General features: G+C 34.2%; 6 protein-coding genes across 7 annotated transcripts in view; 4 read left to right on the top strand and 2 right to left on the bottom strand.

Moving 5' to 3' along the window:
* The first annotated feature begins 7 nt into the window (after positions 1 to 7).
* Positions 8 to 3317, top strand: LOC132700339 (argininosuccinate synthase). Its single transcript, XM_060667575.1, has 4 exons — positions 8 to 1962; positions 2016 to 2261; positions 2442 to 3090; positions 3141 to 3317. The coding sequence occupies exons 1-4, from the start codon at positions 1792 to 1794 to the stop codon at positions 3302 to 3304; spliced, it is 1230 nt and encodes a 409-aa protein (XP_060523558.1). The 5' UTR covers positions 8 to 1791; the 3' UTR covers positions 3305 to 3317.
* A 283-nt stretch (positions 3318 to 3600) lies between these two features.
* On the bottom strand, positions 3601 to 4881 carry LOC132700340 (ribonuclease H2 subunit A). The gene is made up of 3 exons (XM_060667576.1): positions 4490 to 4881; positions 3926 to 4432; positions 3601 to 3865 (listed from the first exon to the last, which is right to left on the bottom strand). The coding sequence occupies exons 1-3, from the start codon at positions 4659 to 4661 to the stop codon at positions 3603 to 3605; spliced, it is 942 nt and encodes a 313-aa protein (XP_060523559.1). The 5' UTR covers positions 4662 to 4881; the 3' UTR covers positions 3601 to 3602.
* Positions 4882 to 5777: 896 nt separating this feature from the next.
* Positions 5778 to 10111, top strand: LOC132700337 (nose resistant to fluoxetine protein 6-like). Of its 2 annotated transcripts, XM_060667570.1 has the most exons (13): positions 5778 to 5938; positions 6557 to 6736; positions 6792 to 6991; positions 7051 to 7253; positions 8103 to 8415; positions 8472 to 8632; positions 8685 to 8853; positions 8910 to 9103; positions 9158 to 9283; positions 9339 to 9544; positions 9597 to 9739; positions 9793 to 9895; positions 9978 to 10111. In XM_060667570.1, exons 1-13 carry the CDS (start codon positions 5824 to 5826, stop codon positions 10007 to 10009), a joined length of 2145 nt encoding a protein of 714 aa, XP_060523553.1. In that variant the 5' UTR covers positions 5778 to 5823; the 3' UTR covers positions 10010 to 10111. The 2 variants fall into 2 exon arrangements, with proteins under 2 accessions (XP_060523553.1, XP_060523554.1); XM_060667571.1 differs by lacking the exons at positions 9597 to 9739; positions 9793 to 9895; positions 9978 to 10111 and having other exon boundaries at positions 9325 to 9494.
* A 30-nt stretch (positions 10112 to 10141) lies between these two features.
* Positions 10142 to 11610, bottom strand: LOC132700341 (uncharacterized protein C6orf136 homolog). Its single transcript, XM_060667577.1, has 6 exons — positions 11386 to 11610; positions 11063 to 11238; positions 10813 to 11007; positions 10486 to 10707; positions 10349 to 10418; positions 10142 to 10298 (listed from the first exon to the last, which is right to left on the bottom strand). The coding sequence occupies exons 1-6, from the start codon at positions 11500 to 11502 to the stop codon at positions 10194 to 10196; spliced, it is 885 nt and encodes a 294-aa protein (XP_060523560.1). The 5' UTR covers positions 11503 to 11610; the 3' UTR covers positions 10142 to 10193.
* Positions 11611 to 11721: 111 nt separating this feature from the next.
* On the top strand, positions 11722 to 13822 carry LOC132700757 (tRNA:m(4)X modification enzyme TRM13 homolog). Its single transcript, XM_060668280.1, has 9 exons — positions 11722 to 12208; positions 12260 to 12462; positions 12517 to 12702; positions 12753 to 12986; positions 13033 to 13157; positions 13214 to 13335; positions 13385 to 13444; positions 13501 to 13575; positions 13634 to 13822. The coding sequence occupies exons 1-9, from the start codon at positions 12036 to 12038 to the stop codon at positions 13815 to 13817; spliced, it is 1362 nt and encodes a 453-aa protein (XP_060524263.1). The 5' UTR covers positions 11722 to 12035; the 3' UTR covers positions 13818 to 13822.
* Positions 13823 to 20079: 6257 nt separating this feature from the next.
* LOC132701595 (fibrillin-2-like) overlaps positions 20080 to 23179 on the top strand; it is a 58976-nt gene continuing 55876 nt past the window's right edge. The window contains exon 1 of the mRNA XM_060669668.1: positions 20080 to 20311. The gene's annotated coding sequence lies outside the window, so the exon portion shown is untranslated. The remainder of the gene's footprint in view (positions 20312 to 23179) is intronic.

The raw sequence follows: 23179 nt of genomic DNA, 5'->3' as shown, positions 1-23179 counted from the left end.
GGTATTTGAGGGAATCCATATACGTGGCTGTAATTTATGGAAAACAATTTAGAAATAAACATGCAGTTATCCTCGCTATATGTGCGAAACACGCCTATTTAGAAAATCTCCAATTTTCTTAACTACATTTGTACATAAGTTTCGCCGTGAGTTGGAAGCATTACCTGGCGATGTAGAAACTGTTGCAAAACGCAAAAGACATGAGGAACATTCGGACACAACTAGAAATGTACAATTTGTCCAACAAGTGCAAGAGATGGTTCACGAAATCTCTTCAAACTCCAATGTGGGCTATTATTAATGTCTCTGAGGGTCTAATCCGTCAAGTTGCCCACGAGGTGCTATAATTCCTACGGTATGCGCGTTCAGTTTTTGCACAAACTCGGTAAGAAATTTTTTATGACCACATCACCCTAAACTTATGGCCTACCTCACGGGATCTTAATCCCTTTGATTATTATGTTTGGGGCGCAGTTGTGCAAAAGACCAATAAACATCCCCAAAACCTTATTTCATCGCTAAAGGGTGCTATAACAACCACAATGCTCAACATGAAGAAAGAGCATTTGCGGGCATGCAGTAGTTTCCGATCTCGGATTGAGTCTGTTATTACCGCTAATGGGGATTTTATTGAATAATTATATACTTTTTATAAAATTTTTGGATTCCTCCTGCGTCGGTTTTTGTTAAGTCGAACTAGCTAACTGAAACTGTTTCAGACAAGCTCTGAAGAAGCCAACAGGATGATTGACGAAACGTCAGCTAGTTCGACTCAACAAAAACCAACGCAGGAGAAATCCAGAAGTTCTATAAAAAGTATTAAAGTAGTCTGTGGAAGTTTCTTTGAAAAATTAATAATTATATAGTGTAAGAGTCAGTTATTTAAAAAATTAATGAAATTGTAATAAATTGTGCAATAAATGTGATTAAATACATTTTAAAAATAACTTTTACTCAAATATCGTCCACACCCTGTATTATGCAAGACATCTTAAACATAGCTATTTAGCTACTTTGATGCTTGTTTCTTATTGATAATGATCATGTCAAATCAGAAGTTGCAGAATGCTTGCGTCCGTTTTGTTATGAATATTCGGCAATATGATCGCTGCCTTCAATTGGAATCCAAAAAACATTTTAACACTAACTTATATAAATTTGCGATTCCCAATCGTGTATCATTTCTCATAAATACTTCCGACGTCGATTGTCCATATAAACACATGAAATATTTTTTGGTTAATGGTATTGAAATATATTGGTTTTTACTAGTTCAGTAGAGTAGCTATTGAAAGCTAGACTGCGCCACTTTGGAACAATATGTTTCTTTTGCATTATAATTGGTGTATATTAAATTCGCTATTGCCGAGAGGTATAGGTATCGTATTTGTTTTTGCCCCATCTATGTCAATATATATTTTATTTGTTTATTGTCCTCATACAATCATATGTTTGGTACATTGTTTAATTTGACCCATTCGCTTGGGTATTTCAAACCAATAAACAATAGCGAGTTCTTCGGTTATCTACATTTATCACATGACTCCAATTCAATTTGCAATAATAGAATAAAATATCCATAATACTCCGAACAAGATCGAAAATTGCGCAAGTGGCATGCAGATAATTATAGTGTCCCCTCATTAAAATGCTATTATTGGATATTGTAAAAAATCGATTAATAAAACCCACCATTCCCAAAATATATTTCGATTATTGTAAACATTCTGATAATCTTTGACTCATGAAAAGAATCAAACACGACGAAGACTCTTGGCAGTGTGACAAGAAATGGCAAAACAAAAAGTCGTGTTAGCTTATTCCGGCGGCTTAGATACAAGCTGCATCCTGAAATGGCTCATAGGCCAAGATTTTGAAGTAGTGTGCTATATGGCTAATATAGGCCAGGTTGAAGACTTTGAGGCAGCGAAGAAAAAGGCCTTAGGAATCGGAGCTTCCAAAGTAAAATCGCGACTTCAAAAAGTCCTCCTAATATTGAAACTATTTCTTGTTAGGTCGTAATAGATGATGTCAGGGAAGATTTCGTTCACAACTACGTTTGGCCGGCCATAAGCTATGGGTTATTGTACGAATCCCGATACTTGTTAGGCACGTCCCTGGCTAGACCTTGTATTTCGGTTGGTCTAGTCAAGTGCGCTCAAGAAAATGACGCCGCTTACATCTCCCACGGTGCTACAGGCAAAGGGAATGACCAAGTCAGATTCGAATTGTCGTGCTACGCGTTGTATCCCCGAGTTAAGGTACACTAAATTTTAATTGGATCAGCTAGGGTATTTTTGGTGGTTAAATAATGATCATTTTTAAAATATTGGACGTAAAGTCATCCCTTTTGTTAGCCACTTGTTTGTTATGAAATAAACCAAGATGCATATCATAACTTTTATCTAGAGAAAATGATATAGCGTTAATTAGATTCTTAGATTATAGCACCCTGGCGTCTCAAGGAATTCACGTCGAAATTTGAAGGACGACAGGATTTATTAAAGTACGCTTCCGAAAACGGCATTCCAGTGTCGGCCACTCCAAAAGCCCCATGGAGTACTGATGCAAATTTAATGCATGTCAGTTACGAATCAGGGATTTTGGAAAATCCTATCAATCCCCCGCCTAAAGATTTATTCGAAATGACAGTAGACCCCAAAGAAGCTACTAATAAGAGTACCAAGTTAGAGCTGGTATTCAAAAAGGGGTTGCCAGTAGCATTAAAGACTGAAAATGGAGAAACTTACGAGACGCCTCTAAAAATATTCAGCACGGTAAACGAGATCGGTAAAGTGCATGGAGTGGGCAGAATCGATGTCGTGGAGAACAGATTCATAGGGCTGAAGTCTAGGGGCGTTTATGAGACTCCGGGCGGTACAATACTCCATCAAGCGCATACCGATCTGGAAGTATTCTGTCTGGACAAGGAAGTGTACAGGGTGAAACAAAACTTACGTGATCGTCTCTCAGACTATGTTTATAATGGGTTCTGGTTTTCTCCTGAGGGAAATTATGTCCGAAAAGCTCTAGATCTCGCGCAAGAGACAGTAGAAGGCACTGTGAAAGTCGAGCTTTATAAAGGCTCAGGTGCTTGTAATAGAATGTTTATTGTTCAAGTGAATGAATTTGTTTTTCAGTTTATATTCTGGGCAGATCGTCAGAGGTATCACTTTATAATAAGGATTTGGTATCAATGGATCGGCATGCCGGTTTTAGCCCTGAAGATGCGACTGGATTTATAAACATACAGGCTATAAGGCTCAAAGAATACAATCGCGTGCAAAAGCAGAGACAGGCATAGATTTTCCACCTTGTGAAAATTAAATAATTTTGTTGCTATAAATAAGATGTTAAAAGATTATATCTAAGAACAGTATATTGTCATTTTTATCATAAGAACTATTGTCAAAATGCTTTATTTTGGGCGAAAACAAACTTAAACTTAAAAAAGGACGAAAATTAAACTATAATATGAAATATGCTATGTAAAAAATGGATATTAATAATTAAAAAAATATATTGGTGGTAAATAGTGTCTTTAACAGACTAATAAACAACAACCATAAAAAAATGGAAATTAAAAACGGAATAAAAAAAGACTACAATTCTACCTTTCTACTGAGACACCTTTGGGTGAAAAATTCGTGTTGAGTTTTTTCTTGTTTTTCCCTATTTGTCATTTTAAAAAAGTTTGTTATGGACACATTTTTTTGTGAGTCTTCTTCTTCAACATCTTCCCAATCAACATGGTATGCAGTTTCCTTGAGTGCATTCACTGAAGTAGCCCAACTAAATCGGACAAGTTGTGGATATCCAAACACTGGATCAGACTTATCAATCAAGAATTTTTTTACTACAGGATCTGAAAGGTTGTCAAATCAGTACAGCTTATGCCACTGAGTGTACCAAACTTCTTCCTTACCAGCCGGATATCCACTTCCAAACTCCCCAAAATCATTACCCTCTGGGAATGTCCATACACTTAATGAGTGATCTCTGGTAACTTTGGCGCATATACTAGCAGCTGACACAATAGGATAAGTCGAGTCAGCCTTCTTAGCGACAGTTATCTTAAGTTTCGGGAACAAGGACTTCAGATATTCTTGGTACTTTTCCGGCTTACCAACTGTGTCGACATATACATGCTCGATTTTAACCCCTTTGTTTAGGACCGCTTTTATTAGACCAATGGCAGAGTCCATTGACACTTGATTTAAAGAATACTTGGATCTGCTGAGCATACTGTTACAAATCGACATTGGAGCTATCACCTCCACCGCCCACCCGATTTTACCAGAATTTTGGCATATGTTACTAAATATTTGATTTCGTTTCTCTTCATTTAATGCTTTAGAATCTGCACACTCTAGAGTTTCGAGCAAAGTTTGTTCATTAATTGGGATAAAAGCAGTACCATATACCATGGGTCCTTTAACGATACATTTCATAAATTAAGAGGTTTTGGTGTGCTTAAAACCTTACTTACCAAATACGGGTCCCCTGCCAGCTTCATCAATGCCCAACAAGCAAGGGTGCTCTGTACATATTTCTGGAATCGGTGAAATATAGAAACGGTTTTGGGAATTATCGTGACTTTTAAGAAATTCGCTTAACGATTCCAAGTCGGAAATCCTCTCCTCCGGAGATTGTTTGTTCATGTTGCCGCTAATATATTTTCAGTAAACTTAGGTTAGGAATTTTATAAATTTTATTGGCCTAAACCGACAGGATATTAGGGCCAAATACAACCTAAACAAGTCTGAGAGCCTCGTCCCCTTGTATAGATATCTTTTTTAATTCATACGACCGCCAGGTCACTTCTGATTTCTCTTTAAAAACACCGAAATAAAATATTGTTCCTGGGATCCCCACAAGATACGTAATCCTAGTGGCGATTTTATAGTTCGAGCCCTTAAGTATAGTTTTGGAAGGTATATTAGTATAGTTTAGAAGTTAGTTTTTAAGTTGATATCTATAAAAAAATTATTCATTAAGTAAATTTAGTATCGTTTGTGATTCAGTGCCTTTATAGATGCATCTAAGCGTTCAACATTAAAGGAAAACCTTATACCGGTTTCAAATCCAAATACAAAATAAATTGCTCAGTTAATGGATGTTACTCAAGAAATATTAAATAACATTTATCGTAATAGATTTTGATGCGAAAATTGTATTCTTTAAAAGTACTTAACGTACTTCGCCTTAATTTCATAGCGACTTTTAATTTTGATAGATTGAAGGCATACTGTACAAACGTCCTTTAAGTTACCAGTTGCTGCAGTATATTCAATTAAAATTACAAATAATGCTTCGCCTTCTACAAAACTCATAATTTAAAAATGGATTTTATAGTAATTAATATCCACGCACTTCACAAACCATACACCACAAAAAGTGATAATAGAGCCAAATGCTTTATTGTCGCTTATTAGCGAAATTTCATAAAACAATAAAACTAATAGAATCGAAATCTAACAAGAGATCTCTGAAAACAAGCAACCCAAAAACATTATAAAAAAAATGTCTTCAATTCTGCAGGAATAAGCGCGTACTGCTAATGCAATAATTTACCATAGAGGTTTACTACCATAGAGGCTACTTACAAATTTATTCTAATTAGGCTATTAAAACGCGAATGCAAGAAAACGTAATTTCAATAACTGCGAGAAACGAAAATAACACGATTTAAAATGCTGAGGGCATCACAACGCCGCACATGTCGAATATGCGATACTATGGGTTGCGTTCTTCATTTATTTACTTACATACTAGTCGTGTGAAAACTGAACATCGCAACAGTGGCGAAATTTTTCGAGAAGGATGAAGTTATGTCCCATAATTTTCAGTATCATCGTCATCAACTGGGAATTGATCAATGCGGCTCACACGACCGATTTCGCCCTAAGCGAACCTGAACTTGATACCAAAAACGAAGGTAAATTATTAATATTGTTTTAAATATCTTGTACCTGAACAATTATCAACGATGAGAAGTTTCTTCTATTTCCTTATAACCTGGTATCTCTATATACAATAATCTCTGTTCTAAAGCCAACATTTTTCTTATTTTGACAAATACGTAACAATTATGAAAGGTGCAATCAAATAAAATAGGTGATAATTGTTTTAAATCAAAATTTTGAAATTTCAAATTTAATGCGATGTATTTTGAAATTGAAACCAACATTTGCATTTAACATTTGGTGTTTAAGCTTTAAACAAGATCACTTTGTATAATTGTTAGGAAATTTTATATTTTTGTTTTTTTTTTTCGCACAAGTATACAAACGATTGTTATTTTTAAAGCAAGAAAAAACTCTTGTATTAAATGATTTTGCATGTTTCACTTTTTACTCTCTTTGTCCCCCTGTCTACTCTATAACTAAAATATATTTAATAAAATATATATACTATAAGCCATTTAATTTTTTAAAAAATTAATAATTATAATAAAGTATATATATATAAAGTATTAATTAATGCAGAAAAGTGTCCTTAGTGATTATTTTCGGTGTTTCTAATGAACATTTTTTATCCGGATTGTTATCCGTAGCGACGCAAATCCAAAACGGAACCGAGAACGAAATCAAACTATTGGGCGACAATTTCGCATTCTCTCTAAACCTGCAAGTGATTGAAAATATCGTAAAGAAGATAGAAAACGAAAAATGCGTGCGCGACATAAGGATATCTCTAAACTCGCTAGTGGAGGGCGAAGTGTGGGCTTTAAAAAGTAATGCGCACTGCAGCGGATGCACCTTTACTCTCATGCATTGTCAATGTTTTAGTGTTCGACTCGCTTCCAAAATTTCCATCGGGTTTGTTAGACGGCAACCTTTTTGTAATGGGGAATTTCCACGAATGTGTGGAAACCGAATGGCGCCAATCTAACTCAACTTTTTCGGGCCAGTATTGTTTAGCTGAGGTTTATTTCAAATTGTATAAGGATAATGGTGGATTATTTCGCATGGATCCGAATCTTTCTCAGGTTTAGAAAAAGGATATAGCATTTTATATATGGTCGGATTGAGTAGAGAGCTTTTCTAGCACGTCCGGATGAGATTCAACTCCAGCGTCGTCCACTGGGGTATGTGCGCGCCGTCCTCCTGTACACCGACCGACGTCAAGGTGTTCGTTGAGGAAACTTTTTCTATTGTTGACAGTTTTGAATCTCTACGTGCGAACGTTAATGATAAAAATTGCTACGCTCGAAGGGAGACGCGCATAACAAACGGCGAAATCATTTACGCGTGAGTTTTTGACATTATAGAACCGGCAGAACTGATGACTAGTACAGTTCTGTTTCCTATCATATCAACGCAAAACCTGAAAAAAATTTTTTTTGAGCTATAAGGTCAAAATTAACTGGAGTCAAAAAAATTCCCAGAGAATGCTACCTGACGTGTGATTAATTTGAAACATTGCATTTTGCAATTAATTTATTAATTAAAGAAATAGTTTAATTATGCTATCTTATTTATTATTATTTTTTTAATTTATTATTTTTACTTTTTATTTATTATTTCTTCGATTATAGTTGGCTACCAACGTTTTTATTTGATTTGATTTTTAATCAATTAAAAAAACTAACCAAAGCTATTTGTTCAGAATTTTTTGTGAAGGGCTTTTCTTCAATAATACGTAATTGGTTAATTCAATTGAGTCACCTTGTAGTAATATATAAATTTAAGAAAGTAAAAACACCCGATAAATTTTATAATGTAATAACCATTGCTTAGGAATATGGATTTTTGACAAAAATTTGAAATTTAACTTTGAAGCTAATAAAGAAAGAATAGTTCTAGGCCAGATAGAATACAACTATATATTTAATTAGAGATTTAAAATAATTACATTCCCAGATATCATTCTAGGATGCTTCATCCATTACCAAATACAAATTGATACTGGTTTTGGTTGGCAAAAATTTGAAGTGGAACTTTTTTCAGCTAATAAAGAAGGAATAGTTCTAAACCAGATAGAATACAACCATATTCCCGACATATAAAATAATTAGATTTCCAGATCTCACTCTAGGATATTTTAACCATTCCCCAATACAAACAAAATAAAACCAGTTTCAGTACTCATTGTTTTAGGTCTCTTATAGGTCTAGTTTTTCTATTTGCGATAATGTCGACTACAGTACATTACTGGCAAATACATCGACGAAAAAGAAGCGCAGTTTACAACATAGACGGGTTACGAAGAGAAATCTCCACTGCCAACGAGATCATCTTATGTTTCTCCATAATAAGGGTGGTTAGGAGTCTGCTTCGTACGAAACCCAATGAGTTTAACCTCGAGTGCATATGCGGCATTAAGTTCTTGTCGATGATGCTGATCATCGCAGGTCATTCCTTGATTTTTATATTAGGCGGCCCGATTTCGAACATCAAATTCATCTCGAAAGTGAGCCCGATGAATAAAAAAAAAACAATATATTATCAGAGCATATTTAATTGCAGGAGTATACCGACCCTTTAAATGGAGTACTGGTTAATCCTTTACTAGTCGATACCTTTCTGCTGGTCAGCGGCTTTTTAATGTGCCGACTTTTATTGGCGGAACTCGATAAAAGAAATGGTAAAATAAACATATTTGTCTTATACATTACTCGATACGTGAGGTACGTCGTATTCGCGAATCTTATCCATCGCTTCTCAGACTCTATTTTGCAGGTTAACTCCAGCTTATTTGGTGATTCTAGGCTTTTATTTAACTTGGATGTCTAGATTAGCGGAAGGCCCTCTATGGAACAAAACCATTGTCACCGAAAAAGAAAAATGTCAGCAATCATGGTGGACCAACCTGTTATATGTTAACAATTATATTAAAACCGACTCATTGGTCTGCAGTATTAATTGTGGTAACGAACTGGCGGACCAATGTATTAAAAATTTTAGTGCATGTTCCAATCATGGTATTTGGCAGCAGACTACCATTTATTTGTTCTATCCCCATGCATTATTTTTCCCCTGTGGAGGTGGAGAAAAGTTGGGAAACTACTACTAGCAATAATCATGCTTGCTTCTATATCGTTGCCGTTCTATATAACTTATATTGGAAACTTGGACCCTACTTTGTTAGCATTTCCCCCGTAATTAACGCAAACGGTTTATTTTTTCAAGTTGTATTTAAAACTTGGTTCTAGAGAAATCCAAGACATATCGTCAAATAAGTATTTCTTAACCGCTTACGTCAAAACGCATATGCGAGCCAGTTCTTACTGTTTCGGACTACTTCTTGGTTACATAGTGTATAGAATCCAATCGGCAGAGTAAGATTTTAAAATTTAGAATTGTCCAATAAGGGTTTTAGAACAATCGTTACAGGACCAAAATTTCCAATATTATAATGTGGAGTGTTTCAATATTGGTAGGAGCAATATGTTTAGCCAGTATGCTCTCCATAGTCATATTTTTCAGTCCCACCCACACAGATAGCAATATGGAAAACGCAATATATGCGGCGCTTCATAGAGTGGGGTGGTGCTTGGGAATTGGTTGGATCATACTTCTTTGTGTGACCGAACATGCAGGCATGTTGACTTGTTTCCCATCTAGCTCGAGATTAAAATATATTGATTTTAGAACCCATAGCTAAATTCTTATCGTGGAAGCCATTTGTAACACTCAGTAGACTGACATACTGCGCGTATCTAATAAATGGCTTTATTGTGATTTATGATAAGGGTGTAATTAGGGACACCATCTATTTGGATAAATATCAACTGGTGAGATTACATTGGTATGCATTTTCATAGGTAACTTTTGATTTCGTTTACAGAGTTGCAAAATTTTGGGACATCTTGTCATTACATTTTCAGCAGCTTTCTTATTGTGCATATTTTTCGAATCTCCGATCCATGGACTGGAAAAACTCATGCTGAGTATGCAAAATTCTATTGAGAATACAAATTGTTCACACACTCGCAAATTTTAAAATGCTAATTATCACTTTTATGCTTTTAGAAAAGTTTTCCAACTCCGCAGTTACTAAATAAATATGAAGAAACCTAAACAGCCGCTAATATCAATACCACCTGATAGTATTTGGTTTTAATATTTAAGAAAGAAATAAAAATTGGCATATTTTTATTAACAATTCAACGAATTTTCAATGAAAATTGAAAAGTACACAGGAATAATAAATATTATATTTACTTAAGGAAAATGCTTTAATTTGGCCTAAATCTGAAAGCTTGGTATTACTCCCACAATTAAAGCTAATTTTGCTGCACCCATACCCATGGGACCAGCAGGGCTCTGTAACCTGTCATCATCTGGCATCATCTACAAAGTAAGGTGGGTAATTTTTTTTATATCTCTGTAACACTCCCCACCTTTTCCGCCACATGCTTAAAAATCACTCCATCAGAGTTCACATAAAACACAGAAAATCCGTCATACCAACTAAAAGCAACAGAAGATTTAATCTCATATTTTGTCTTGCCATTAATGAAAGCATGAGGCTACATACTTTTCACTCTTCTCAATAATTTCTTTGGACCTCCATACTTTGACTTTCCAAAATTTCAGCATCACATACAGTGCTGAAACACCCTTGATCCGCCACCTCACCTTTATGGTGCCCTCTTCTGGATGTTGTGTAATTTTCAATATGTCAAAATTAACATAGGCAAATTTAAAGTGCCCCACTGTTCTTAGAAATGCAACTTGTTTTGCATAATTATACAAGCCTCTAAAAAATATTTTCAAAATAGCTTAAAATCCTATCTACAGCAAAGCAGAAAATTGACACCCAACATGAATATTACTAACATAGCCCTAACTAATTGGTGCCTACTTTGTGCGGATGTGTCTTATATTATCCTCAAATACAATATCCTTATGGTAAATTGTAAAATCAAAGGTCTTGTTAAAAAGATTAGGTAAATCGTTAGCTAGAACATCATGCACATGTCTGAGTTTTTCTGGCTGAGGTTTTCCTTCTTGAGAGCTGGTACCAAAGAGGTTCTCTTCTTTTGATGCATCCGAAAATCTAAAATTATTTAAAATTATAAATTCAATAGTTATATCTTACCAAATGTGTTTACCCTAAACTGCTAGAAGATTTTTTTGTTTGTTTGTCATAATTTTCTAACCTAAAAACAGGTTCTCGTTTAATAAAGTCACTCAGCAGTTCCCTGTTGTCTTCCAAAGCATTACGAATAGGTCGGACATCGAAGCGGCAATTTACTTCAGGGCACTTCGGAGTATGCAATTCTAAATACTGAAAATACAAGGAAATTAGGTTAGTACACTTAGATAATATCAAATTAGTATTTATCTAAACAGGTAATGAATTGCTAGATTCATTTGTGGCTAGCTAAAGAATTACACATAAAATTAGAAAGGAATGTTTAATTTAAATATTCACCTGCTCGTGGCTTAATAAGCTGCGTCTCAAACTGCAAATACGACGACAATTTTGAAGACGACGTGAGGAAATGTAAAAATTGCAGATTTTATTTATGTTGCGGAAAGTCAAAGCCATTTTAAGAAATAATTAAGGTTTCCAATTTTTCCTAAAATAATAAATATTTTAAAACCCCTGGATATACCAAGGTTAGGATGTCCATAGATAAAGTACTTCTGCGATTTTACGGACCGGGATTAATCGTATCACCTGATACGTAGTATGAATCGTACTTATACAAAGGTCTTTAACTAACCACAACATTATTGGTTAGTTCTAAACCGACTGGAACTTAACAAAGATGGGGGACTTTTATATGGAGCACGATGATATAATTTTTATAACTACTTTTATAAGATTGGTAGCAAGGAGTTAACTACTAAACAGTTCTATTCTAGCCCGTAGTTGCGTTCATAATACATTTTACATTTTTGGATATGGTAATTTAGTTTTAACATAATGGTGTAATAGTTTTGTAAAAAAGAAGAAGTTCATAACCTCATAATTTTCCAAGTTATAGTACCACAAATATGCACAACATATTCTTTACTTTTATACGGATTATAATTAATTGTTTATACAGATAGGAGAGGCTAATTAGTTTTATAATTATGTCGCTGTCTATCAGTAATCTTCAAAGATGCAAGTTTTTTTTAAAGCGCAAAAAGAGGAATTGCAAAATGTTGGTGAGCACAGGGGAAGAATTGTGCGCTGAACATCAGATCCACTCAAAAAATACAGAAGATGGTAAAATTAGAATCCCGTGTCCTCTAGATAAAAAACAGTAATTCTTTTAAGACAGCCTAGAATTTCAAGTAATATAAATAATTTGTAGTACAGTTTATGCTCATAAGCTAAATAAACATTTAAAAATTTGTAATGCCCGAGAAGGACCTAGTCAGTCCTTTATTAAAAAGGATATAAATTCAGGCAAGCATGAAGAAGAAAGTGGGATCTCAGACCATCATAGATCTTTGTCTGAATTTGCTGACACAGATATTTTGAAAGTAATTGCAAAAGTTAATATTGTGTATAATAGTATGTAACCTAGGAATTAACATTTTCACAGAAAAATCAGCATTTACATTTCAGAGCATATAAAAGGGAAAATAACAACAAAAATATCGACTCATGAAGTTGTAGATGGTCAAACAAAGTCTGAGTATGGTGATAAAACAATTAAGCACTTAAAACAAGCATCTTCAATTTTGGGTTTATTAAACAAATACTGTTTGTTAAAGGATAATACATGTTTTATAGAATTTGGTGCAGGGAGAGGTATTTATTGTACTGTTTTCAACTGCTTTGTTATTATCTATGTTATTTAGGCCAGCTTAGTTACTGGATAGCTGAGGCGACTCAAACTAGTAACTTTACCAAACTGCTTTTGATTGAAAGAGCTTCCCCAAAACATAAACGAGACAATAAACTGAACAAATCCACTGGCAAAATTCAAAGAATTCGAGCAGATATTAAAGATGTAGTTTTGGATGATATAGAAATCATGGGTGATGCAAATTCAATTGTAGGTGTAACCAAGCATTTATGTGGAGAAGCCACAGGTAAACTGACGAAATCTAAAGCTTTTGGTTATAAAATTTCTTTTAGATTTGGCTATTAGATGTATGATTAATGCAGAAAAATTAAAAGATAAAATTAGAGGGTGCCTTTTAACCTTCTGTTGTCATCACAGATGCCAGTGGACTGGATTTGTAGGGAAAGAATTTTTTCAGGTTAAATTTTATAGTTTTCGATTTTTTAAAAGATTTTATAATTAATTTATTTTAAGGCGAACAACTTGATTGGACAAGATTTTGAAATTATCTGTGGCCTCACTAGCTGGGCCACTTGTGGTAATACCCACAGCAGGGAGTTCGAACAAGAATCATTTGATGGAGATACTATTAAAAGGTAATAAAATGCTCATGGAACTGATGTTTTATTAATATTTTGACTTCAGGATTAAATTGGATCTTGCTAGAGAAAGTGTTGGAATTAATAAATCCCTTATCAATTCAAGGTTTGAATTTGTTGTGTATATCTAAATATAATTATTGTGTTTAAGTATTATTTTAGAGGCAATGCAGTAATTAATGAAGAGTATGAACATGATAAATCTACGACTGGATACAATGAGAATGAGAAAAAGAGGTATGTTGGAAGAATTACTGTTTAGAAAATATTAGTTTGTTTTATTTCTTTCTTCAAGCCACGAAAAGATCAATCTATCGCGAGGGGAACAGGAGGAGATTGGAAGGAGATGTAAAAATATTATCAATTATGGGAGACTGCAATTTCTCCAAAAGCAGGGGTTTAGTTGTTTTTTACATTACTATGTTGACCAGAGTGTTACTTTAGAAAATGTTTGCATTGTTGCGAAAAAAATTGAATAAATGTTTTGCGAAAAATTGGTGTTTTATAATACTGCCTTTGCCTCGGTTAACACGAGGCAAGCGGCAAACAGTCCATCTTTTTTTGCGATTTTCCTCTGTTTTTCGTACATCGCCATAACTAGAAAGCTGCGATTCAGTTGTCAGTTTCTTCCACATAAATATATAGCCCATAAAGAACAGCAAAACTTTCTTATTTAATGTTTTTACATATTGTACAAAATGTTCGGGATATTTCATGCTATAATATAAAATAAAGTATTTGTCTTAAATGCGTAGCCCTCGACTTCAGATTTGGCAGAGATGTCCATGTCGATACCCACATTTAAACTTTAGAAGTTGGGCGCAATCAAAAGTTGCGAAGTATTTTTGAAATTTTTTGTTGTGGTTATTTTTGCTTCCAGAAAAAAATAATTTTCTCGAAAACTATCTATCCGATCGGCAAAATTCTTGGACCAGGATATTCTGGAGATCCGGGATCATAACTTTTATTTGAAGTGTTTTTTCGATTATATACAGGGTTTTTCAATTATGGACAAAAATCTAAAAAAGCCTAAAAATTGTTCTTTCCCATAATAAATTATGGCTAATTGGTTTTGCATTTATTATAGAACGCTTCAATAGCTATAATTTTTGCATTTACGGTTTTCGTCTATCACATACGCTGTTCCAGATGTTAGAAAAAATGCAAATGAAAATTACCATTTCTCGCCGTCAATCTAGACGCGATGATGTCATTTTCTTTTACGACGTACTGCAGGGTTTCAGAAGTATGTTCTCGAAAACCAGGACAAGTGGGAGATCCATGGCTATGACCTCTATTTTTTGTGGATAAATTATTCGCGATAAATAAAAAACTGTTATATGTAGATGGCATAATTTTATTTGAACGGTATCGTAAGCTGTATCGAGGGCGAGTTGCAGTTTTCGTCTAACGCACGGTGAGCGAGATATTTGAAAAAATATCGTTTTAAAGCGCAATTACCAGTGATTTTGCGAAAGTTCCATAGTGGTCTGCAGGAGCACGACAGAAATACAATGCGTCCCTCCAGGAGAAAATAAAAAATGCAAAACTGTGTAGTGACTTTATAGACTACGAAGTGCATAGTATGGAGCAGACGCTCCTCAAAGCCATGATTTCTCGAAATTAATTTTGTCTAAATCAGTTAGTGCGACAAAGCCTTTTAATTACAACTTGATACCGCTCGATACTGAAAATCTCGAATCTATCTGTAACTAATTATTAATCAACCATATAGCATAGTTTTCATTTTGTTTAAGATTAAAATTAGATAACCTGTATTATTGCGCTGGAGGCTGCGATAAAAGATACAAAATCGCTGGCCTCGGTCGATTGCAACATTACGCACGTTATTTTGGATGATTATTTTATATAAACTGTCTAAAGTACAAAATCTACTAAAGTTATTTGGTCGCGTTCTTACGTCGTCTCCTTAAAATAAAAACGAGGAAATGCAAAATTAACGACGCACGCAAAGATTTGTTATCTGTGCATTCCTTTTCCGAACGGCCTTCAATCGAAATGTCCCTAAATTGGATAATTACATATCGAATTGTGTAAATGCAACTAAAACGGCCGCCGTTTCTAGCCTTAATTGCGTTATTTAATCTGTTAAGGGCCGCCTACACACGTGTTTTGAGAAAATGCCGAATAATTTAAGTGATGAAGTCACATCGAGATGCCTCGGTCGCGGTAACGAACTTAAAAATGATGAGCTTCCACCTTCTTATGAAGAAGGTCCCTCTCGAATAATACACAAGAATAAGTGTTTAGTATTTTTTAGAAAACACAGGGTTTGTTATAGGCAATATCAAAAACCGGCAAATTTAAAATTAGTAGGGCTTTTGTGGACAGTCACAATTTAATTTCGAATTAAATAAATAGGAAACCCTGGTGTTTTAATCAATATCGTAAATTCAATTTTTTACCTAATTTTTAAAGCTTTTGTTTTCAAATATCACAGATCCCAAGGTAGGCCTATATTTAGCTAGAAATTTTGTAACGCGTAAATTTGTTTGCACAAAATTGTTTGTTTGATATTGCCATATATTACTAAGTTGACATTATAAAACATGATGTAAATAGGCGCGAGATGGGCTCTAATTGAGCGGCGCTCAAAATTGGGTCAAACAGTATTTAAACGATATCGCGCGGTTTACATGAAAATCGACCAATTAGGGTTTATTGAAGTTATGCAGAGTTTGCGCTAAGCATATTTCGGGATCGTTACGCAGACCGTCGAAAACAAAAAATGGAAAGCAAGAACCTGTTCCAAATTCAAATAAAACGTTCTGGTTGGTTGAACAAGTTAACGTTAATAACGTGCTTTTCGTTTCTTAACCAATAAATAAAGATGGTTAATTGTGGCCGCGCTTGTTTTACTTAAGCGTACGCTAGTGCTAGTGCGTGACGGTTGAAATTACTAAATTATTTTTTAAAGCCTATTCTATGATTTACCGTGCAACTGGGAGAATGCATATATCGAGTGACTCAAAAAGATTTATTTTAACAGTATCACATTCCTGTTACTTGTGTCATATCCGAGTTATTCATTCACGCCATTATTATGGCCAAAACTTAGTTTTCAGAAAGCTGTACTTGTGGGACGTGGAAAGTCCTGTTATAGCATTAAAAAAAAATTACGTTCATGCTATACAACAGGTTGTCCCAAATGTGTCAACCTTAAGGTTTTTAAAGTAATTTGAATTTTGTCAAAATGAAACCTAACTTTAAGTTCTAAAAAATATATTAGAAGTATTTAAGGTATATAACGAAACCTACAGTAAAGTGTAACCATAGGGTATATCTGAATCATATACAGGGTGGTCAAAATTTATCCTGATCTAATAACATCTTTAAGTGGCTAGTTTTTAATCACCAATAGAATGCTTTAAGTTGCCTAAGATATTGTCTGAATAATTTTTTAGTGTATCTAGTGGTCCATGGTATTTAGAAACGATAGATAATTCATTCAAGTATTCAGTTTGGTCTGGTTATGCTGAAGACTCTGTTTATTGGATGTTATGTGAATTTAGATATTTTATAATTTCATTCATGGTTTTCTATTTTCTTTGATACTTTGTTTCGACTTGGCTTGTTTAAAACCCAACGGGTTCAGGTAAGTAGATACTATAAACAATAACATGAAAAATATATAACATTAAAAAAAAAAGAACATAATTTGACATAATTTAAATACTTCTTATGCATTTGACAAATTATTCAAAAGTAAATTAAAACTATTTTAAAAAGTAGCCACAATAGGACCTCACATATCCCAGAAGTTTTTGGCCATAATTTACTGGAACTTACATTATTTGATACATGGGACGTCCAATGACAATTATAGATAGATGCTATTTGTACATACGTACCTTAAAAGCATGTATTTGTAAAGAGAAGACGTATCAACAGAAACGATACAACTAATATATTTTTGTATATGAAGTAGTCCAAAAATTCTTGAAGTTTTTATTTTATATAAATGTAATGTATTATGGGTTTAATGGGTGAAGAGTGCTAATTGTATAATTTTATTGTTAAAACTAAATATAATATAATAATATAAATATAAAAAATTTACGATTTTCAGCAATCTACGTGTTGTTAATTAAAAATAAGTTCTCCAATTATTAAAATTAATTAATTTAACAATAAACATGTTCAAAGTAATACAATAGATCGACTGTAGTTGTCATTATAACAAAAGTTTGATTAGCCAATCCTTATAAGAACCCAAATGTATTTAATAACTGCAAACATCACCAATATTTGTTTGAATGGAAGAGTATTTGTTCCAATCAAACAAATACTGTGATGTTTAAAATCGCATGATTTACTTTTTGCGAAACAAATGACGTGGTATTTTCAGTTGTCCCATATGGCACTGTTAGCTTAGATGGACGTAATTATCTGGACTACTAACTAAACTGGATAGGCTGTTTGAGGTTAAACGAGATTACGGCATCAACACACTAGCAGCTTGGTCTATGTCCGAGATCAGCTGCGACGGCCAGATGTGGATATGTAAAGTAAAAAATGAAAAATAATTACTGAAATCTGACGAATATATACAAAAGTTTTCTTTTCAAACACGTTATATCAAATACGTCAAGGTTACTATACAGAAGCTTGGTAACAGATGCACTACAAAAGTTGCTACAAAGACGCCATCGTAAGTGAATCTCTTGGTAGTTGCAGATGGCCAGAAGCAAAACGCGGTTGTTTTAAATGCCATAAACTCTTAAATTGCGGCGATAAAAACGGACAAATTGACACCGCTAACTGATCGTAAATTACGCCAACATGCGATGTCGTTAGAGGTTCTTGTGGACGAATATTATTTAATATTGAGATGCATGCCACCACTCGAGATACCATATACCCAGTGCATTTGCGAATTTTTAAAGAGACCCTTGAACATTCTCATGATCCAATTCAGATTGTTCGTTTTAGCTTGTTACAAACGAATGCAAATACAGGAACTCCATTTTAAGTATGCTCTCCGCGTACCGCATCGCAAATGCTTTATTAGAAAATTCCGAAAAAATGCCTTTTTTATTGAAAGAGTCACTCCAACAACTCATTCCAAAGTGTTGGAAAAATCTATTATTTTAATAGAATTATTCATTCTATACATTGTGGCTAGTTTTATAGCATTTTTCGATTCTGCGTTTAAAATTCTAATGTATATTTTAATAAAGTTTATCTGAGTTATCTTTCAACCAATTAAAAAGAAGAAAACTGTTCCTTCATAACTTTTAGAAGTTATGGAATAGTTATGTTTGAATATGTCCAAAACAAGAACAATTATTATTATTTAAATTTTTCAGAATATTAAATTTCCTTGAACAGTAAGAAAGAACATGAAAAGGAACTGCTCGAAATGTTGCCATTTCCACTTACATATTTTGCGCGCGCTCTTGTAATTTTGTGTATTGTATAAATTATTCTATTCCTTGTATGTATTTACGAAAATGCTCCATGAGTGGCGTTATAAAAAAATCCCATATGGATAGATCGAGAGATCTCGGAGGTAATCGAATAGGTGTGTGTATCCCAGACTATGTCGAAAACTTATCCGGTTGGAAAAAGATTTCATTTAATTCAATTTTTTCTGCTTATCTAGATTAGATTGTGACAGAACTCTATATATTCGAAAGACTTTAAGGCTGAGGTATCATTGAAACTCTTATTTTGATCGTAGAATTAGAAAAGGATATAATAGGCAAAGAATGAACAAAAATAAAGAACCCTTAAACCCCTACTTCGGCCACTTTATGAGAAATGAAAAATGTCGAATACTCCAACTTATAACGCAGGGACGGCTAGAATCTAAAAGAGGCCCTGGTAGGCGCAGAATCTCATGGTTTCACAACTATAGGCAGGAAAAACATCTGTCCATTTGTTCAGGGCGGCAGTAGACAAAATTAGATATGCCAATATTATCGCCAACGTCAACAAACTAGAAGAAGAAGAAGACAATATCCAGCAGGTTGCATTAAAAAAATACTACTTTGACAGATTTGATACTCTTGTGAACAACCCGCCTAATTTGAAAGTAATTTTAAAAAGTAACTAATAATTAACCCTCACATATCTCCAAAATAAAACGTTTTGAAAACCATTTATTTTGTCCAAAATATAAAGTATAGAATATTTGCTTTAACAAAAAAAAGCAAGCAATCTTGCGCAAGCAAGATTTTGTTTGTATCTTCTAATACTTGGTTTAACTTTCTTTATTCATATTTGTGATATTGATACCTACTGATGAACATTTACAAAAATTGTTTAGGATTTTAACGGATTTTAAGATCTAGAAAGGTTAGAATTCGTTAAAAATTTTCCTTTTAAAATCTCAGCGGATTTCCTGAAAAAAGTAAAGGAGAGCTATTCGCGTTCTGGGTCGCCGATTCTATTATACCCACTGTCCCGCCAAGCACTTGGAAATTTTAGTCAATCGGGGAACTTTGTTCCGAACGATTAATACATACGTAACATGTCAAGTTCTGGCTAGTGAAACTAGCGGCATCTCGAAAAGCTCTGAATATTGCCGGTCTGAATGGTGTTCCCGACAAGTACCTACACATACACACAATGAATTTTTTGTGCGGCACTCGAATGAAGACTTTGACGACGACAAGTGCGGCCCCACTAATGATCAAACATGCGCTTTAAGATCAACGTGCATAGATTAATTCCACTATAATATGGGAGCCCACTATTATCAGTAGAAGCCGCGTTTTTAGCTCGGCTCTGAGCTGGTCCACGCAGCAGTCTCGTCTCGCAATTGTTGCCTTCGTCACGCCGCTTCTTCTTATCGACTTCTTGCGTCCGGTCCGCTTGTGTATTTCGATATCGTCCACGGCGAGTCCGACGCCATCCTGCGGAAGGACACGATGTGCCAGTGACGCGAAACGTCGGTGCAAGTAGTGTAAGAACTCGCGCGGATTTCATTTTGTCACCGGCGATTCCCGTAAGTAATTTTGTCTTCAAAGAAACGGAGATTAAATCAACAGTAAAACCTTTTTTTTTTCGGTTTTCTGTTAGATTGCGATTATGATCACTTTCGAGTAAGATTACTGATGAAAAATAGTTTCAGTTTCAATGATATTTTTCGTTAAAAGAAAGCTCGCGTGTTGTCTAGCAACATAAATTTGATGACAGAATAATGAATGGACCAGAACTATCTTATTGATAAAATAAAATCACGTTATACACACATATGATTGTTATAACTTGTTTGCTTTGGCAAGCTGATTTCAAAATTTTCTCCCTAATATTCACCTAGATATTCAAGCATGTGGATTATTTATTATTATTTGTTTAGAATTTAGAGTCAATTTTTATGCAGTTCTTACTAGGTGACGGTGATCAGTGTAATTTATAAATAAGTCGTCGGTCACTTCTACTGCTTTGGATAAGCTCAATTTTTATAGTTGCAGAATTATTGGTCCAAGTAGAAGTGGAACATTTTTGTACCAATCTTTCGCACTTTGTTTTTTCAAAATGGATTTGGGAAGTAACCAACGCGACGATCTTATGGTTTAATTTAGTTTTTGTGAGAGTAAATTTAACAATCTGTGGCAAATAGATTATTAAAAAATTACTTTAGCTAGGTTGATAAACATGTGTCCGAAAACGATTCCTTCAGTACATACGGTTCTGTAGAAAGGGCCCCAAAAACAGTTTTTTTTTTTAAATTATTTCTGGAGCGGTTTAAGATAGCCAGCTGAAATTTAGACTACAAATACCTTTTATTGGGTCATACAATTTTATTATATTGTACACGAGCGTCTCGAAGGAGCGATGGCACTTATTTTGTAACCAAACTTCTGTTAACGGTAATATTTTTAATCTTTCGAGCAAAAATAATATTTTTTAAACAGTTTCCACTTTTCAAAGTAAAAAACAATCAGGTTTTGGAGTTATTTCACGTTTTAGAAATGCTGTCCGAATTAATAAATGAAGCAAAAATATTGCAAACTTTGAACTAAATATTGTAGTCGCAACTTTTATGACTCAATCAAGGGTATTGGTGGTCTAAATTTTATTTGAGTATCTTAAACCAAATCAGAAACAATAAAAAAAACAATTAGGGACCCTTTTACAGAACGACATGCTTATTCGTCAGACTAATATTAATCTATGTACCCTACCGATATTTGAAACAGCCTGTATATTTTACAGTTTACACAAATAGTAGTTTATAAAAAAAAATCACTTTTATTAAAATTTTCATAAATAAACTGCTGTATATGGCCTCCCTTAGTAACTATAAGAGTTTTTAATCAACGCGGCGCGATAGTAATGAGATTTCTTGGTGTACAGTGCAATTCTTTTACTAATATCCCATTCCCCCTAATTTATATTACAGCTTTTGTTCGACTTATTCCAGATTGGGGCTTTTCGCGAGCCACTAGTCTGGCGCAATGGGTGCTAAAACATTTCGCCATCTCAATCCACCCGGGAAACACGGACGTCTTTATATTGAAACCTTTGGCTAGCCTTTTTCAACACTCTTTCCCTTTTATCCAAAATTTTTCAACCAAATCTTATTTAAGACCCCTATCAGATTTTTTAGCAAGATTTAACTAATATTTTTTCCACTAAAATGAGAAAGTAGTTCTTGTCTGGGTAAAGAAATGGAAGTTATGTTAATAAAAAGTGATGGTAATAAAAAAAACCAGAACAACTGTCCCAATATGATGCCAAAAGCAACTTCTTTATAAAGTAAATTTTGATTTTCCAGAGTCTTCTAACGTCGCACCTAAAAGAATAGCCTACATTGAATAAATTAATGATTTGCCAAAGACTGATGAGTAAACGCTAAAAAAATTATACAAGTTGTTAGGTTTTTAACTACTTTTTCAGGTACAACTTAAAGCTTATCTGGAGATTTCGAATGAAAGCAATTATTTTATTATAAAAGATAGTTTTAAATTTTTTCCTGCACTGCACTTACCGCAGTAGCTTTAATGTCTGGACTCCTTCGCCTTTAATTGCCAATTATAAACAACGTCCGATGTCCATGGTAAAATTATTGCACTAACGAAGTAATTTAAACCTACTTTTGACCCAATTTTTAGCATACTTTGTTGACGTAGCAGGAAACATAGCAGATTTTACGCCGATTTTGCGAGATAACTGGCGCTCAGGCTAATCTTGTCGTCGTAGAAGTAAATATTCTCGATGTTGTTCGTTCTACCACCTCGTTCAAAAGTAAAGTCGTTCGACCTGGAAAGGTTTACCCAGGAGAAATTAATCAAATTCGTCTGAAATTTAACACGGTGTTGAGCAAGAAGGAGCTTTGTGTGTCAGGACGATAATGCTAAAGCTACCGATTTTTAGATAGCTGTAAAAATGGGGACGTGTGAAATGCGATAAGTTGCATATTCGCGGATTTAAAGGATTAAAGCTCGACGGTATGAATATCGATGGATATTTGACTATTTTCGGGACCGATATTTAATTCAAAAATCGCTTATTGGCAAAATGTCGGCAAACATCGCGGGAGGCGGCAAACGACACTTATCGGACTCATAAACTTCCGCAAGTTTCGCATTGAAATATTATCGTGGTCGACATCCGGACCCGATGATGTGTACGACCACCATTACCGAAGCACTAAGTAGAACAAAAAAAAAATCGCCGTTCTTGAATGCTCTCCTACAAAATTTGCAAAAATATCCAAAAAATTGTTGCAATTTAAGAAATTTAAGTCTGAAAACGATATAAGTAAAAAGATAGAAGGCAAAGTGAATTGTGAAGTAAAGAAAGAAAAAGAAAAATGAAATTATGTTGTTTTCTATTAATCTTTAACAAAAATTTTATTTCATAATTC

This window comes from Cylas formicarius, unplaced genomic scaffold, assembly GCF_029955315.1.
Source record: "Cylas formicarius isolate icCylForm1 unplaced genomic scaffold, icCylForm1.1 PGA_scaffold_4__25_contigs__length_36172078, whole genome shotgun sequence".
NCBI lineage: Eukaryota > Metazoa > Arthropoda > Insecta > Coleoptera > Brentidae > Cylas > Cylas formicarius.
Note: the sequence above shows the minus strand (reverse complement) of the source record. Positions and strands in the feature narration are given on the sequence as shown.